Consider the following 18112-nt stretch of genomic DNA (forward strand, 5'->3'; position numbering starts at 1 on the left):
AAGCTAGCCCAGAATGTCAAGCCCTCTGCCGAGAAGCCCAGTTCTATGCATTAGCCCCACCTAGAGGGCCGAGGAAAACACCATTTCTGGACTCCACTCCCAGAGGTTCTGATTCAGTAGGTCTGGTCTGGAGTGGGACCCAAACATCTGTATTTCTAACAAGTTCCCAAGTGATGCTGATGCTGCTTCTCTGGGGACCACACTCTGGGAACCAGTGCTGTACAGCGCAGTTTATTTCTTCTATACTCTCCTTCCTCAATTTTACCAAGAACAAGAGATTTAAGTCCTCAAATAGCTGTAAAAAAAATCAATAAAATTCCAAATACATAGCTGAGACCTAAGTACTCAGCCTACACACAGAGAGACTGTGGAAAAAAGACTGTGATAGTGTGCGTCCATCCTTAGTGAGAGACAAGAAGCACGATGAGCTCAATCTCTTCTGTGAGGAGGGTGTTTTATTGTTCAGAACCAATGTGGAGAGGTCAAGGTACCTCATTCATTTTTAAACATACACTCTGTTTATAATCTTCAGTTGTTGCTTTCCAGAGGTTTTAAAGAAGTTTCATTTATTTAAATTAGAGCAATAAAATTCCCAGAGGCGGGGGGAAGAAATAACCTATTTCTGTTTTCCAGTATCTGAGTTAGCACAGCGCTCTGCCTGCAACAGTAGATGCTTTGATAGATAGGAACATGATAGAGCATAATTTTCTGAAATATTTACAGTAGAATCATCCAATATAGTGATTAGCAAACATGATTTTTAGCCTAAAACCTTTGGCTTCAGATAAAATCTTACATGAAAGTATAAGCAAATAAAACCAAAAGCTGAGCTGCTCTAGCTGCTGATCCTCTCCGTGGGTGAGCCCCCCTCCTCTCTGTAGCCCCCCGCCCAAATGAGGGGCTACACACAGTAGAGTAGGAAATCTATTGTTCTAACATAAAACCAAACTTGACGGAAAAAAAATCTAAACTCAAAAAAAATATGTCAGATTTTTTAAAAAGAGGGTAAAAGCTCAACTGGATAGCATAGTCTGGGCTTCCCGCCCAGGTACCAATTCAAGCCTCTAAATCTCAAAGATGGGGCAAAAGGGTCACCAAATAGCCTGACTGGCAACTCCCTGTCTCTTATAGAGGATTCTCAGAACTGAACACAGTTAAAGCTATTTCAGAAATTAGTCAACTGAGAATATGAAGAATTTCATGATTTCCTATTGAAACTGAAAGACAGCTAATGAGGCTAATCTGGGACGGTACATATTTACATATACCCAGCCTCTTACAAAGATGATTTTAACCATCTAATAAAATGTGTAGGTTAAAGTAAGATGCATTTTAGGATCTCTTACTCTCTATAAGGCAGGTAACAGGGGAAAATAATTTTCCTACTTTATTCACCTCAATATAGGTCTGAAAACATCTTTATTTTCAGAATTTGCATCAGCTGAACAGTAAGTCAGAACCAAAATTAATTAGAAAAATTAAACTGTAGTTGTTTTTACTCGTTAAATACTATTTGGGAAACAGATCAGTTTTCCTATCAACGCCAAGTGCCCTCATGAGAAGCAAAGGAGATGTTTGTAACCTCTGCAAACCATTCTATTTGCCAATAACATACAGAGTACATTGAGTCAAAGCAATTATTCTGCTAAATTAATGATGGCAAGAATGAGGAAAATCGGTCTTACCTTATAGCACAGATACAGCAGTATTAATATCGGTACTGAATATCGCATTATACATATCTATATAAGAAAGACATTATTTAGATCACAGGTATTTTTGCCTTACAGTTTTGCTTTGTAAACACATGATTTTTTTCTTCTTAAAACAACAGAAATGTACTTTAATGGAGCATGAGTCTCCAATTTGCCCAACAACTAAGTCAATGTAAGGGTCCCAATCACTCATGAGATACTCATAGCTTCTACCATATTGCCACGTTGTGAATTTATAAGGGAGAACAACTCAAAACTGCATTTATAGGCTATTAATCATAACCATACACTTACTAATATTTGTTCTAAGTATAATTTATAATAATAATAGTGATAACTCTGGATAATGGGGTTACTGGTGATTTTTAATTTTTCCTTGTATGCTTACAGTACTTCCAAATTCAGTATAATGAGCATATCTAGCTTATGGTCTGGGAAAAAAACAAAGGATTTAAAAAATAAAATTAAGAATAAATTTATTTAAAAAATAACTCCTTATAAAATCATAATGTCGGGGCACCTGGGCGGCTCGGCTGGTTAAGCGTTGGATTCTTTATTTTGGCTCAGGTCATGATCTCAGGTTGTGAGCTCGAGCCCCGCATCAGGCTCCGTGCTGGGCATGGAGCCTGCTTAAGATCCTCTCTCTTCCTCTCCCTCTGCCCCTCCCCCATTCCCCTGCTTGCACTCGCTCTCTCTCTAAAATAAAATTTAAAAAAATCATAATGTGTCAGTTATTCTATTTTCAGCTTCAAATTTTAGTCTCCATTTCATCAGACTGATGAAGAGGCAACTACCGAAAACAACAGTAACTGGTATGAAAAAAATCCTCAAACTCGTAATAGTAAGAGTGAAATGGCAAAGGGACAGCACTGACCCTCTTTGGGTTATAAAGATGGATCGACTTCAGGAGTAACTCCCATATCTCAGGGCTGCATAAGCCAAATGACGCGAACACACACATGTGCGACGTCCAGAGGTACTTCATTCTGTAAGAACAGAGAGCTGTGCCAGTGGCGGACACACCCACAGTGTGACTCAGCTGTACTGTCTGTGGGAGGAAAATCTGAGCCATCCACCAAGGGTTAGCTATGCATTTCACTGCCTTTTGAGAAAATCATATAAGTAAAAATGGAGGAATGTTGGTAATTAGGAATAAACTGGTTACTAATAATATTTTGTACTGGAGAAGATAGTAAACAAGGGCATTTTTATGGGACCCGTAATTATCAACGAAGAGGACTGTTAGTTTCCAAGTTGCATTGGTAAAATATGTCGGGTAAAGAGTGGTCGAATAAAAAAATTAATCAAGCAAACAGGTAAGACAAAATACCTCATTGTACTCAATGCCAAGAATCCAAACAGAATGGTATGTATTAGGTTGTAGGCAGTTTCTGGTTTCAGGATGATCGTGCACTTCCCCATCTGACCTGTGGATTGCTGCCTTGCAGAATCACTGAATAAAACAGCACACATACAAAACAGAAGCTAGATATATCATTTTAAGTCAGTTAAATCTTTTTTAAAGATACCAGAAACTTATGCCTTCATGTATTTAGTAATGTGTTACTGCTCTAAGATAAAATGAATCAGCATTAATCAATTCTGAATTCGTGAGGATAAAACTGTTATATAACATAATGCATTAATAACTAAAATTTAACAAATTTCATTTTAAGTAAAAATTTAGAATGCTTCTACCCTTTAAATTACAAGAAAATAGAAAAAAAATTCTTTTGGAATCACTTAAGTTGCAAGATTCTTTAAAGATATTTCATGAGTTACTAGCATTTTACAAGTTTTTACAAATAAGAAAAAATAAAAATGAATCCATAAACGTGGAATTCAGTTCCCTTATGAACAAATGATCACATTTTAACCAACCAATATCTCATTGAAGATGCCTGACATGATTTTTTTAAATCAAATATGGCTACATTCAAATAATTACACCCATAAAATGAACTATAATTCCTCATCAGGTTAACACTGAATTCATGTTCTATTCTCTGTTAATGCCATTGCTTTTTTTCAGGTGGTTTCTTTGAATTAGGACCCACAGCTTTCACAATGCATTTCATCAACATCTCTTACATTATTTTCAATCAATACAAGTATCCTCCACTTGTAGGAGGAATAAACTGGTTACTAATTTATTATGACCAATAAACTGGTTACTAATTTATTGTGACCAATAAATGGAGGCCATTTATTGGTCGAAGGAAATGTATCATTTGTCCTGTAACTACTCCCACCTTCTAGATTTGGCTGATTGTCTCCTTGTGGTGGTATTGAATACATTTCTCTATTCCCATGCTCCTTATAAACTTGTAATTAGATCTAGAGGTTAATTATTAGAGTCAAGTTCATTTATTCTGGCAAGAACACTGCATGGGGCATAGATATGCTGTACTCTAAATTGCATCACACCGGGCAAGCGCATACTGTCCCTATCCCGTTGTCTGAACTTTAGAGACGCTGAGATGGGCGAGTGGGTTCGGATGTTGCACCATTTGTTGTCAAGGGGATAGGAAACAGCAGGAAGGGCTGCCAGGTTAAGATCAAAACAATACCTTTGCAAGGCCCCACTTACCCTTCATAAAATCCAATAGACCTGGGTATGTATGATGCTTCCATGCAACTAAAGAACTCCTCTTTCCTAGAAATCCTTTCACCACCCTAGATTCACATGAGAATCAAGCTGATATTGCGGGGTAATTTTCACCACTGGTAATAATCTTTACTTAGATCTTATATATTACAACCTGAACTCTGGCTTCTACGTTGCTTATACTAAAAGACTGCTGCAGACAAGGAGAACATATGTTCTCATCTCCCCTTGGTACCTGAGAGAATTCTGCAACACCTCTCCCCATCTCCCTGGCCAAGCTGGAAAGCTCTTAATCAATCCCGTGAATACAGAGCCCATGAGTTAATCCCTTCGGAGTCCTATCCTTTACACTAATGCAGATGTGTTGTGTAAACATAATAGTATCATCCTTCCCAGTACTAAACTGGTAGAAATACTTCAAATACTTGGCATTGATAAAATATCCTTCAAATTACTTAAAAGTTATTTAATATTAAGATACTATAATTCTTGTATTACTTTAATTAATGTAATGTTTTTCTTTAGTAAGGTTCTAATACCCCTACCTGGTAGATGAGGATGCTCTAAAATCTTTACCTACATTCATACATCAAGTCGGCTTGCAGAGATGGCTCATAGATTCACACTGAGCATGGCAGACATTTTCACAAAATACTGCAGGCCAACTGAACTTCCTGCTTTGCATGCAGTCTAGAGTCCTGTCGACACTTGGCGTGTCTGGAATAATATTAAATTACACTGTCTAGAATAATCTCCATCTATTTTCACAGGGCTAAACTTTATCTTGGGCTAGATATCCGGCTAAGAACACTTTTGAAAGATACTAAAATAGTTTATAGTCAATGAAATATTTTCATGGTTCAATGTGGCTTCACTCTTAATAATCATAAAACATCTCAACTGATCTGGACTCATTTTAATGCCCTTTCCCAGCACAGCTCTCTGGTGGCTGCGAATCACAGCTCACCAGCACCTTAACTGGCAGGAAAACTACAGAGAAAAGGGCTTCCTTCTGAACTTCATTAAGTTTTCACAAATGACAGTAGCTTCAATTTCTTGCACTTAATTTTCTCTCAATTGAACATGGATAGTAAATGCAAAAACTCCATCAGCTTTGTAGGTAGACATTCTACAAGCTTTAAAAAAGTCTTTATACTCCCTCACTCTTTCTTTTAGCAGATTAGTAGACACATTAAGTTTTTTAGACATAGTCAATTATTACTGAAGACTTTGGCGGATGCTAATAGTTATGGTCCGCTACAACTTTATAAGCCCCTTATAGCAAGATGCAACAAAACAAAAAATAGTTAACTCTTGATATTTTAGGAGCAATAAAAATGGCAGCTAGAAGAAAGGTAGAAAAACAACAGGAAACTAATAATGAGAACAAAACAGAGACTATGAGTAATAACACCAGCTAATGACGGCTAATAAAATCTACAAAATGTTCCAAGAAGTGAGGCAGCATTCTAAGTACTATTGTTTTAACTTATTTATTCCCCATAAAACCCTGCAGAGTAAGTCCTCTGAGTATCCCCATTCCATAATAAGGGCAATGCAGAGCTGGCTCACAGAGGACCTTGTTCCCAGACCAGTCTTTACTGCCTTGCCTGCTTTTTGCTGTCTCTTAGCTGGTTGATCCTCAACTACTGAGTGTGGCATCCCTTCTAATCTGGTTATGATCCCCCTTTGAGCTACCCTGTCTGTATCTGACATTTTGAATTTCAACTGTGTAGTTTTTCTGCAACACAGAACAAGTTCATTAAAGCACAGGATAGGTTTCTGAAACATGCCATACCTGAGATTATGGAAGGCGACCGCTAAGGCTGCCATCACTGTGATGGACAGAACAAATATGTAAGCATAAAAAAGGAGAGTATCTGAAAGCCTTCCAAATGTATTAAAAGGTAAGAGGCCAAACGCTTCTTCACACAGATACAGATTTGCATCAAAATCTCTAGGGAACAAATGAAAAGAAAGCCAAGTATTAAATTCAGTACAAGATAAGTAAACCACAAATTCTTCCTCAAAATGAGCCTGGAATTAATAGTTGAAGGCATAATGATAACTTAAGTTTTAAAGTCCCTGCTGATTTAATATAAAAAAGCAAACACAAATTTTAAATTCAGTCATACCTTGTTGCTCCAAACCCAAATTTTGCCTTCAGAAATTTAAATATGTGTTCGTCTGACTTCAGATTAAGAAGTTTCTATCAGGGAGGGAGAAAATGAAAGTTGTTATTCGTGCCTTATGCGTGGTTTCCTGGTAATTTCCCATTGAATACATATATTCAGTGTCCAGTTTCATAGGATTGTGTGCACATGGGTTTATAAAATTAGCAAATATTCTCAAGAGTTGTTAGAACTGAAGAATTCTAACACAGGGACTTTCAAGCTCCCTCTGTTCCTTTTTTTTGTTTTTCGCAGAATCATTTTTTCAAACCATCTTACATGTAAGTTCAACATGTAAAATAGATAAAAGATGAGCTTCTTTGGTCTCAGTGAGGGAAAGGGCTGAAGCCCAGTAGGAGTACACATTTTTTGATCAGAAAACCCATCATATGATGATCTGAAACCTCACACAGATACAGAGCCCACAGGGCCTGTCTGGCTTTGGGATTTCTGTCTGCAAACACAACTGATACAAGACTCAGCCACATAAAGACAATCGACGCCCTTTGGTGGCCCTCCGGGGGAACTGACAAATGCCAGTGCGCACCATTAATGATTATAATACTTATTTTTAATATATGACTTATAAAAATCCATCCAACATAAATGGGTGAAGAAATCCTGTCAGAAGGAAAATGAAGATAGAAAAGAAGATGAATCCGGGAAGTGAGGTTAGTACATAAAATATATTCGCTAGAGATGAGCCACAAATTTGGGCTTACATATTCAAGTAGCAAATGCAGAGGGAGATAAAAGCACAGGTTCTAAGATGAAAACAAACCAGTTGCTCAAAAGAGGTCCTAACACTCCTAGAACTGAGACTCAAGAGAAATTTTCCCCATGGGTACAGTAAAAACAGCAGGAATCTCAAAGAAGATTTTTTCTAATGCCTCTCATTGTACGTAGTTGGCAAGACATCAAGTACAATTCAATAGATGTTACTCTTCGGGAAGTCAAGAATCAATGGTCCAGGCAGGCAGCTCTCCACTGACTTAATCCAGGCACAGATCACTGAACATCTAGAGTGGGGGAATGGATGAACTGCGTATCTTTCAGCCAATGCTTCAGAAATGCTGATTGCTCAGCTCAAATAAGCTTTTGATAAGTACTGAACTCTATGGGGTTTAAGAACACAGGGACGAGGACCCGGAGTGGAAGTGTTCAATGCAGCTGGATGAGAGTCTTTGATAGTCATACAGACGGGAAGCGGGACTGCCATTCTCTTACGGAAGAGAAGGAGTCTGTCAGGTCCATGCAGATGTCTCCCGTCCTGAAACCAGCCTTCTAGGAGGGGCAAAATCATCTTAACAAATCACTGTGCTTCTGATAGTAAAGTCAGTTTACTTATCTCTTTTTTCAAAGTAATCTCCACACCCAACGTGGGGCTCCAACTGACAACCCTGAGACCAAAAGTCACATGCTCCACCAACTGAGCCAGCCAGGTGCCCTGCCAGTTTATTTAACTTAAGCCAATAAAAAGAATGTCTTTTTTTTTTTTTTTTTGTACCACAGTATATGAAAACGCTCTCTAAAAAGAATTTTTTAACTTTAGAGAAACACTTGTTTAATGCTTTTAAAGTTGAGCTTTTACAAAGTTTAATAAGTCAAAAAGTGAGTTCAAGTTAGACTATTTTAGAGAGTGAACAGGGGCACCTGGGTGGCTCAGTCAGTTAAGCGTCTGCCTTTGGCTCAGGTCATGATCCAGGGTCCTGGGATCGAGCCCCATGTCAGGTTCTGTACTCAATGAGGAAACTGCTTCTCCCCCCTCCACTCATGCTCCCTCTATCAAGTAAATGGATAAAAAAATCTTTAACAAGAGTAAATGGAAATCAGTGACTAAAAAAATCAAGAAGACAACTGTTACTGAAACAAAGTTAAAGCTGAGCTTGTTACAAGTAAACCTGGTAATTCTGTAGTAATGTAAATTAAAGGTCATTTTATTAACCTACCTTAATAATGTTGTTGAGAAAAAGTGTCAAACATAAAACCGCAAATAAATGTAACAATAGTTTCCCAAGCCTATTAAGAAAGCTTCCAGTCTTCAGATTCTTCTAGAAATAAGAGAGTTGAGTTTTAATTCTTAAGTTATTTCATAAACATTTAAGATGAGATTACTTAAGGATTTAAAACATTAGATCATGCAACATAGAGAAAAATATGTGGAAAATATAACCTAGTTTTTATGAGGTTACAATGTCTTAATATTTGTAAATTTCTAATATAAGGGTAAATGAATTCCTTAACAACAAGCTTCATAAGATCAGAAAACTGTCCTAGTGTTGTTTTTTTTTCCTTCAGACCTTTGCAACCAGAGTATGGAGTCTGCCAGAAGGTACTCAAAATACACTGACTGAACAAATCCTGTGATCATTGATCCCTTAATTCATGTAGCACAGACATGGCCATAACCCAATTAAATAAAAGACCTATCAGTATAAAAAAAGGTAAACTGTGTTCTTTGATATGTAATAGTTTTCTTATAACCCTTAGATAACTTTACAGATTATCAAATATAATATCTAAAGAGTTCCACACGCATGTTTATAAGTAAAGTTAGAAGGATGAATTAAAAGTCGGGACAGCTTGTCCATGACAGCTCTCACTCCAGAGAAAAAGGATTTATTCTTCCCAAAGCAGAAAGTAAAACAGCTTCTTGATATAAAAGTGTTTATGAGAAATGTTTCTCATATGCTCTTGAGAAAGAAAACAGGCTTTGTGACACTGTATGAAGAAGAACAATGGACTCTTAATTAAATCTCATGTAACTTTAAGAAATGTGAATTACTGAATTAAGCCAAAAGATCAGGCCAATGTTTTCAAACGTGATACTCTAGGAAATGTCCCCATAGTTCTAAATGTATGTCTTTGGATTCTCAAAATTCTGAGTTAATTTTAATTCACTTACAAATCAATACCATGGTATGGAACATTGGGGTAAAGAGCATTGCTACTGCATCAGTAATACGGTGTCCACCGACTTGAAAGGCACTGTGGCGAACATATTTCCCCAAGCCACAGGTTCTTCTTACTCTTCATTCACACACAAAAAAAGTTAAAGATTTTTGCTCTTTTATTTCAATTTTCTATCAATGGCATTCAAATAAGCATCTTTGGCTAATCCCTGAACTAAGATTCCAATTCTCTAAGAAAAGAAACATGTCAAAACAAAGGGATGGCACATCAGAAAGCTAGAAAACAGAAATGCTATACCATGCATGTAACTCCCCCACCCCACAAAACACCTAAATAATGCCCTCAGTGCTCTTCAGTGGGCATTTGCTCAGGCATCTTCCTTTGTGTGCTGTATGAAAACAAGGCCCAACCAACCGCACAATTAAAAAAAAAAAAGTTTTCTTTAAGGACACAAAAATGTCCTACCTGAAGCTTTCTTGCAATTAATACAGAAAGGTTAAAACTGATAAGCAATGATCCAAGAATCATAGAATTAAAAAACTGAAGGATGCAGACCAGGAGCAAACCTGTCATTTGGATGCCGTATAGCCACGTCGCCTGCAACAAGCAAAGATCAGATGGTGAAATGGGTTTTATCAAGAGACTACCGCATGCTGACATGTTGGCCACTGGCTGGATAACATTTCGAGTTACAAACAACACACCTAGCTTCAAGTAGTTCAGTCTAAAAAAAAGTCCCCCAAATGAAATCATTTACATCCTCTTTACCTTTTAAATATACAGCACTTTAAACTTTGTAATGTTAATTAAGGCGGAAACAAACAGAAAAACTGAAGTACAGGAAGCAAACAATGGCATAAATATATTCTGGAAACAGGCAAATGTGATCTGCAGCCTTCCATTTTCTTCTAAATTCTTTTACAGTTACTGTCTACAGTATTTTCTCATCTTCTGTTATTTCTGAATGTTCTGCACTTGAGGCCTGTGTCCTTTACTGCTTCATTTTCTGTGTGTGCTGAATTCCATTAGACAGACAGCTCCTCCCGGAGTGAGGCCTTCGACCCTCTGCCTCTTGGCTCTGAGGCAGGCGGCACAGTGCCACGGTTGAGAACACAAGCCCTGAGGTGAACAGCACCTGCGCTACAGCCCCGATTCTGACATAAACCAGCTATGGGACCTTAATGGCCTGGACGCAGTTCATGTAGAAGAGGGATGATGACACCGTCTTCAGAGCTGCCATAATGGCCTGGCCTAAGGACCGGATGTGGTGATATTTTTAAAAGCCTAGCATATAATGAGCACTCACTAAAGACAGCTCTTGGTGTAGAAGGACTGCTGACAGGTTGATATTGAAAGATGCAAAACTCAACCAACTTGAACACAGAAAATATGCCACAAAGAAAAAACGACAGTCTCTAATAAAGAGTTGATACTTTCTTTTTACTTTTTAAAGATTTATGTATTTACTTGAGAGTGAGAACGCGGGAGTGTGTGGGCGGGGGAAAGGGACTGAGAGAATCCTCAAGCAGACTCCCTGCTGAGGGTGGAGCTAGAGGTGGGGCTCGATCCCAGGACCCCGAGATCATGACCTGAGCCAAAATCAAGAGTTGGACGCCTAAAAGACTGAGCAACCCAGGCACCCCAAGACTTGATACTTGGTCTCCTCTTTAAAGTTGGACAATTCCATATTCTTATTGGCATATGAAAAATTCTGCTTTTATTCAGCAGCAAATCAGATTTCCCTCCTAGTTTTGTTTTCTTCACCTCAAAGGAAACAAACCTATGTCAAGCATTTAAAGGCATGGCCTGCAATGGTTCAGTGCTTTTGGTTGGTGTTAACAGAAACTTGGATGTTAGGATTATACAGTATTTTATTGTAGGAGATTTAGAAAATCCAGGAAAACATAAAAAGAAACAATAATGGGATAGAAAGGTGGGCTCTAAAATCAAAATCCAACACCATTACCTACAGAAATAATATTGATTTCATAGTGGTGTATGATATTTCATATAGCATTTACTTATTTCACAATATATTGTATCATTTTCTCACATCAATGACTATTCTGTGAAAACTTAATTTTAAACGGCTATATAACATTCTACCATATGCCACAATTTGTCTGCCAGTGGATTGTTTCCAGCTTTTTATCATTATTAAAATTAATGTTATGAACATCCTTTTAAAAAAACCCTCAGATCATTGTATCTGGTTACACTCATTCAGCTTATCTGCCAGGGATATGTTCCAAGACCCTCAGTGGATGCCTGAAACCACGGAGAGTACTGAACCCTGTACACAGTATACATACCTATGATAAAGTTCCATTTATAAATGAGGCACAGTAAGGGGTTAACGATAACCAGTAATAGAACAATTATAACCATATACTGTACAAAATTTATGTGAATGTGGTCTCTCTCAAAATATCTTCTACTGTACTCACCCTTCTGCGGAGGATGATGGGACATGGTTAGATAGCTAAGGAATAAAATGAAGGGCGGTGAGTGCCAGTGCCGTGGTGACGCAGTGTTAGGCCGCTACTGACCGCACGTCAGAAGGTGGATTATCAGCTGCTCACCATGGCTGACTGCACGTAACTGAAACTTGGATAAGGTGTGTGGGGGGGTGAGGGTGGGGACTACTGTCGCTCCTTAACCTTGTTCATTGTTGTAAGCCTCGCACCTAAAACAACACCCACTAGAACAGTGTGGCTAAATAAATACGGGAGGAACAAACGAATGAATGCATTTCCTTAGGATAGATTTCCTAAAAGTACAATTACTGGTTAGTGAAGAAATAGCTTTTCTTTCTTAATAGCTTTATTGAGATATAATTCATATAGCACAAAATCACCTATTTAAAGTGTACAATTCATGAATTTTAGTATTAATAGAGTTGAGCAAATATCACCAGAATCTAATTTTAAGACATCCTCATCATTTCCGCAACACCCTGCCAATCATCAGGTGATGGGCATTTGGGTGGGTTCCACTTTCTGGCCATTATGAATCATGATGCTATAAACATCCATGTACAAATTTTTATGTGGATATGTCTTCGTGTTTCGTGGGTATGTACATGGCAGTGGAATGCTGGATCACATGGTAACTCTATGTTTAACACATGAGGAGATGCTAAATTGTTTTCCAAAATGGCTGCACCATCCTGTAATCCCACCAGCAATGTAGGAGAGTTCCAACTCTTCATATCCTTGCCAAAATTTGTTATCTGTCTTTGTTGTTGTTTTTAGATTTTAGACATCTGAGGTGGGGGGAAGGTAATGGTATCTTATTTTGGTTTTGATTTGTGTTTCCCTAATGAGTAATGAGGCTGAGCATATTTTCATGTGCTTGTTGGACATTTGCATATGTTCTCTGGAGACATGCCTACCCAATCTTCCGCCCATATTTTATTGTTGAAAGAGTTGTAAGAGTTCTTTATATATTCTGGAACTGCCTTATCAGATATAGGATTTGCAAATATCCTCTCCCATTTTGTGAGTTGTCTTTTCACTTTGATGGTATATTTTGAAGCACAAAAGTTTTAAATTTTGATGAAGTCCAATTCATCTATTTTTTCTTTAGTCACTTGTGCTTTTGGTGCTGGATCCTTACAAAAAGGCTTGGCCTACTCCAAGGTCATGAAAAATTATTCCTGTCTTCTAAATGTTTTTTAGTTAAAAAAATTAATGTGTTTTAGCTCTTACAACTAGGTCTATGATCTATTTTGAGTTAATTATTATGTATGCTGAGAGAGAAGAGTCCAACTTCATTCTTTCACATGTAGATATCTAGTTATCCCAGCACCATTTGTTGGAAAGATTATTCTTTCCCCATAATTATCTTGGCATCCTTGTTGAAAATCAAATTGACTGTTTATTTCTGAAGATTTATTTCTGGTCTCTCAATTTTATTCCATTGATTTATGTCCATCCTTCTACTAGTATCACACTGTCTTGATTACTATAGCTTGGAAGTAAGTTCTGAAATTGGAAAGTGGGAGTCTTCCAAATTTATTCCTCTTTTTCATGATTGTTTCAGCTATTCTGGGTCCCTTGAGTTTCCACATGAATTTTAAGATCAGCTTGTCAATTTCTGCAAAAAATGCACCTGGGATTCTGAGAGTAATCGTGTTGAATCTGTACAACAATTTAGGGAGTACTGCCATCTTAACAATAGTGAGTCTTCCAATCCATAAACATGGGATATCTTTCCAATTTATGTAGGTCTTTAAAACTTTCAGTGTTTTGTAGTTTCCAGAGTATAAGCATAAGCACTTCTTTTGTTCAATTTATACCTAAGTATTTTATTCTTTTTGATGCTTTTCCTTCTAGGAAGTATTTTTTGCTCCCTTTCCTACTGGGGTGTAAATATTTTTCTTACTGATTTGTAGGACCTTTTTAAGGATAACATGAATACATTTAAAAAAAATAAAAATTTTTTGTCTGCCTTTTTTGAGTTATGGTGTTTTTTGGTGCTGCCAGTTCTTTTTATATCAAGTAGGCATAATTCTAGAAAAGAGAACAGTTTAAGTTACAACAAGATTGCATAGTTTTTATAAATGTTATTATATCCTAGATTCATAAGAAACATTGTTGGTGAACAGCCAGAATGTAAAACTGAGCAGTACTGTGTATTAGAAAGTCCTAGATTACCAGTGGTAGATCTGATGTTTGACATTAGCTCAGCTTCTTGATTCTATAAGTTCCTATCTCTTGTGAAATTTGGGAAGTTTTCAAACATTCCTTCAAAAAGTACTTTTTCAAATACTTTTTTCAGCCTCATGCTCTCTCTCTCTCCTTTGGGGATTCTGATCACAAGAATATTAAGAGTTTTTGTTATAGTCCCACAGGTGCCCGAGGTGCTGTTCTTTTTTTTCCAGGCTATTTTCTCTTGTTTAAATTAGGTAATTTCTAACTTGTTCTAGCTTCAAGTTCACTGATTCTTTCTTCTGACCACTCCATTCTCCTGCTGAGCCCATCTACTGAGTTTTTAATTGTCATTATTGGAGTTTTTCAGCTCTCAAGTTTCCATTTGCTCATTTTTCTATTTTACATTTGTTTCAAGTGTGTCTGTAATTGCTCAATGAAAAATTTTTATAATGGCTGCTTTAAATTCCTCATCAGATAATCCAACTTCTGTGTGTTGGTGTTGGCATCTGTTGATTGTCTCTTTTCACTCAAGAAGATTTTTCTGGTTCTTAGTATAAGAAGTAATCTTCAATTGCATTGTATTATGTTATGGGACTCTGGACCTTTTCAAAATTTCTGTGTTGGCAGGCCTCCTCTGACACAGTACCAGTGCTGTGGCAGTGGGGGAAGAAGGATGCTGCTTCTTTATTTCCAGATGGGGTTAGATGTCTGGGTTTTCCTCTGGACCTCCACTGACTTTTGGGAGACAGGGGAGAAGGGTGTCTCACTGCCGGGAGATGGTGAAAGTTTAGGCTCCCTACAACGCTTCTGGCTGAGAAGGGAAAGGATGCCTCATTAAACTGCTCTTCTCGTGGCCTTCATTGACTCTGTAATGTGGGGGGGGAGGGGGAGAGTGAAGGGAGAGAGGGAGGCTTGTTACTTCTGAGCGGTGGTTAAAATCCCTGCTTCCCTGTTGATTTTTCCTGACACCATCCTGTCAGGAAGGGGGAAGGGCTAGCTCATGACCACTGGATGAGGGCTGAAGGTTCTCCCTATGGCCCTCACTGATGCTTCTGGGAGATGGCAGACTTCAGACACGGCCCTGGCAGAAAGTGAGTGGCTTGGTAGAGCTGGGTGAGGGTGGGAGTCTGGCTTGCCCACCAGCCCTCTGCCGATGGAGGTGGGAGTGAAACTGATTTTTTTCTGTGCTGTTTGGCTGAAGTACTGCAGTTAATGTCCAAATGTTTTCTTTCTTGCTAGAGATATCTTGCCTCCCTTTTCCTGGTCCTTTTGGCTTTTCTTGGGGCTTCTGAGTCCATTGGTGTTTCCTGGTTGCTGACTTTTCCAGCACCTTCTCTGGAATATATGGGGCAAAAAGAAAATCTAAGGGCCTCACTGCTGTGTTCTTCCTCTCGGTGCCAGGGCTCTAAGCAGCCTGTTTTTGTTTCTTCCCCACTTGAAATCTTCTTCTGTGAGTTTTATACACACTGTCCAAGGCTTTTAGCTGTACTAAGCAGGAGGAACAGGGAGAAGTGCATTCACCCCATCTTGTCTGGAACCATATGGAGTACTCTAAAATTCCCTCTTACGTAGTGATCATTCATGTGTCTTACTATGTTCACAATGGGTTAATAAAACTTCATAAGCCTCCATATTCTTTAACGGAGCCAAAGTATATGCCTTATACTATCTACTATTCTGCTCTATATTTAAAAAGCTTAGACACATTTCTGAGTGAAACTGGAGCTTTTGATGGTAAGAGAGTTTCCATTACCCAGGAAAAGATGAAATGTACTGAAGAGGATACTGCTTCTTGTCAGCACATCAGATGCTGAATTTGCATTACTGTTTTTTATACCAACTATTCTGACTCTCCCATTTGACATGATTAGAGGTCAGTGATTCCAATTTATGAAGAAACAACGGCTCCAAGAAGTTAAGTCACTTTAAAGAGCTAGTTATTTTCATACCCAATAGCAGCAGCTTGGGTTTACAACTCAGGATTCTTTCATTATTATACTGTTCCTCCTCAAATTTTGATACTTCCAACTACTATCACTAACATTAACATAGTTTCAACTATGAAAGTTTAACAAAGTGTAGAACTGAATATGACATAAATCACCTGTATTATTCTTTAGTTTTGGGGTATGTGTGCCAACAGTATCTTTTATTGTTTTTGATTTTAAAAGAAAACAAAAAAATAATACATGTTCATTACAGAAAAATTAAAAGATTTAAAGGACAAAAGGAATTTAAGGACATCAGTCACATCAATCACAGTCAGCTGACTGCTAGTACTTCAATGTATATCTTTTCAGAAACTTTTCTCACTTTCCCTATATGTTTTACTTTTTTCTATTTTTATTTGTTTTTAAAGATTTTATTTATTTATTTTAGAGACAGGGAGAGAGAGAGAGTGAAAGCAGGGGGAGAGACAGAGGGAGAAGGACAAGCAGGTTCCATGCTGAGGGCAGAGCCTAATGCTGGGCTTGATCCCATGACCCCGAGATTATGACCTGACCTGAAGTCAAGAATTGGACACTTAACCGACAGAGCCACCCAGGTGCCCTATATGGGTTTTACTTTTAAAAAACAGAGAGGGAGGGGGTGGAACAAGATGGCAGAGGAGTAGGAAACCCGGATTTCATCTGGTCTCAGGAATTCAGCTGGAAAGGGATCAAACCATTCTGAACACCTACGAACTCAACAGGAGATCGAAGAGAAGAATAGCAACAACTCTCTGAACAGAAAAGCGACCACTTTCTGGAAGGTAGGACGTGCAGAGAAGTGAATCTGAGGCGATATTCAGGAGGACAGACGGCGGGGGAGGGGGCCTCCGTCGGCCACTTCTGGCAAGTGATAGAGCCGCGGAGCACAAAATCGGAACTTTTAGAAGTCAGCTCCACTGAGGGATGTCACTCCAGTGTCTAAGCGGAGGGTGGAACCCTCGTGGGACAGTGTGGTCTCAGGACTCTCAGGGTCACAGAAAGACCGGGGGGTGCCTGAGTGCGGCAGAGCTCCCAGGCATCAGAGCGGGGAAGCCGGCTGCAGAGATGGAGCCGAGGTGCGGGCTCTCAGCTCGGGGTTGCCATAAACTGTGATTGGTGGCCCAGTCGGGCCACTGCTCCTCCAGCAGGGACCCAACAAGCGGCAGAGCTGGGGAGACTCCCCTTCCTCCCCCGGGAGGAGCGGCACGGGAGCGCACCGCAGGGATCTGCTGGGTTTGGAGACTCCACACGGGGTCGGGTGCCAGAGATAGAAACGCTCGGTCATAGGCCGGGTGAGCACAGAGTGCGGCCAGGGACCGGGGAGATGGGAGTGACTGACTGCTTTTCTCTGGGGGCGCACTGAGGAGCGGGACCCCGAGTTCTTGGCTCCTACGGGCAGAGATTGGGAGGCCACCATTTTCACTCTCATCCTCCAAAGCTGTACCGAGAGCTTGCAGGGAACAAAAGCTCCCGAGAGCAAACCCGAGCAGATTGCTTACCCAGATCGGCAACACAGCGGGGCAATTCTGCCTCTGGCAAAGACATTTGGGAACCACGGCAACAGGCCCCTCCCCCAGAAGATCAGCACAAACAGCCAGCAAGCCAAGACCAAGTTTACCGATCAATGAGAACGGCAGAACTCCAGTGCTAGGGGAATACTGCACATAGAATTCATGGCTTTTTTACCATGATTCATTAGTCTTTCAAAGTTAATTTTTTTTAACTTTTTTTTTTGAATTTTTCTTTTTCCCTTTTTCAACCAACATCTTATCAATCCCTTTTTTTAAAAACACATTTTTATTTTTCATTTTTAGAGTCATATTCTATCCCTTCATAGTAGTTACCCTTATTTTTAGCAGATATATATATATATAAGTTGTTCTCTCTTTAAAATTTTGAGATACAGTGTCTTCTAACATATCAAAATATACCCTAAATCTCTAGTGTATGGCTTTGTTCTAGTCTCCTGCCTGATCACATTCTCTCCCGCCCCTTTTTTTTCTTTCTTTCCTTTTTTTTAATCCTTTCTTTTTTCAAACATCTTCTTATAAATTCCTTTTTAAAAATTTTTTACAATTTT

The 18112-nt window shown here is 38.8% G+C and overlaps 1 protein-coding gene across 9 annotated transcripts in view; it reads right to left on the bottom strand.

The window, feature by feature from the left end:
* Positions 1–18112, bottom strand: part of DPY19L3 (dpy-19 like C-mannosyltransferase 3) — a 234423-nt gene that overhangs the window by 172989 nt on the left and 43322 nt on the right. For 6 of the 9 annotated variants that reach the window (XR_012375982.1, XR_003204859.2, XM_073885146.1 and 3 more), the window contains 7 exons: positions 9873–10004; positions 8444–8545; positions 6459–6532; positions 6122–6280; positions 3046–3168; positions 2590–2701; positions 1686–1742 (listed from right to left, as the gene is read on the bottom strand). Coding sequence is in view for 7 of the 9 variants with exons in the window: in XM_073885146.1 (XP_073741247.1) it covers positions 1686–1742; positions 2590–2701; positions 3046–3168; positions 6122–6280; positions 6459–6532; positions 8444–8545; positions 9873–10004 (759 nt within the window). In the remaining 2 variants the exon portion in view is untranslated. The remainder of the gene's footprint in view (positions 1–1685; positions 1743–2589; positions 2702–3045; positions 3169–6121; positions 6281–6458; positions 6533–8443; positions 8546–9872; positions 10005–18112) is intronic. The other 3 variants (XM_025854318.2, XM_025854317.2, XM_025854320.2) reach the window with 3 other exon arrangements.

This window comes from Callorhinus ursinus, unplaced genomic scaffold (assembly GCF_003265705.2).
Source record: "Callorhinus ursinus isolate GAN/ISIS: 27379988/994484 unplaced genomic scaffold, GSC_fseal_2.0 scaffold61, whole genome shotgun sequence".
Taxonomy (NCBI): Eukaryota; Metazoa; Chordata; class Mammalia; order Carnivora; family Otariidae; genus Callorhinus; species Callorhinus ursinus.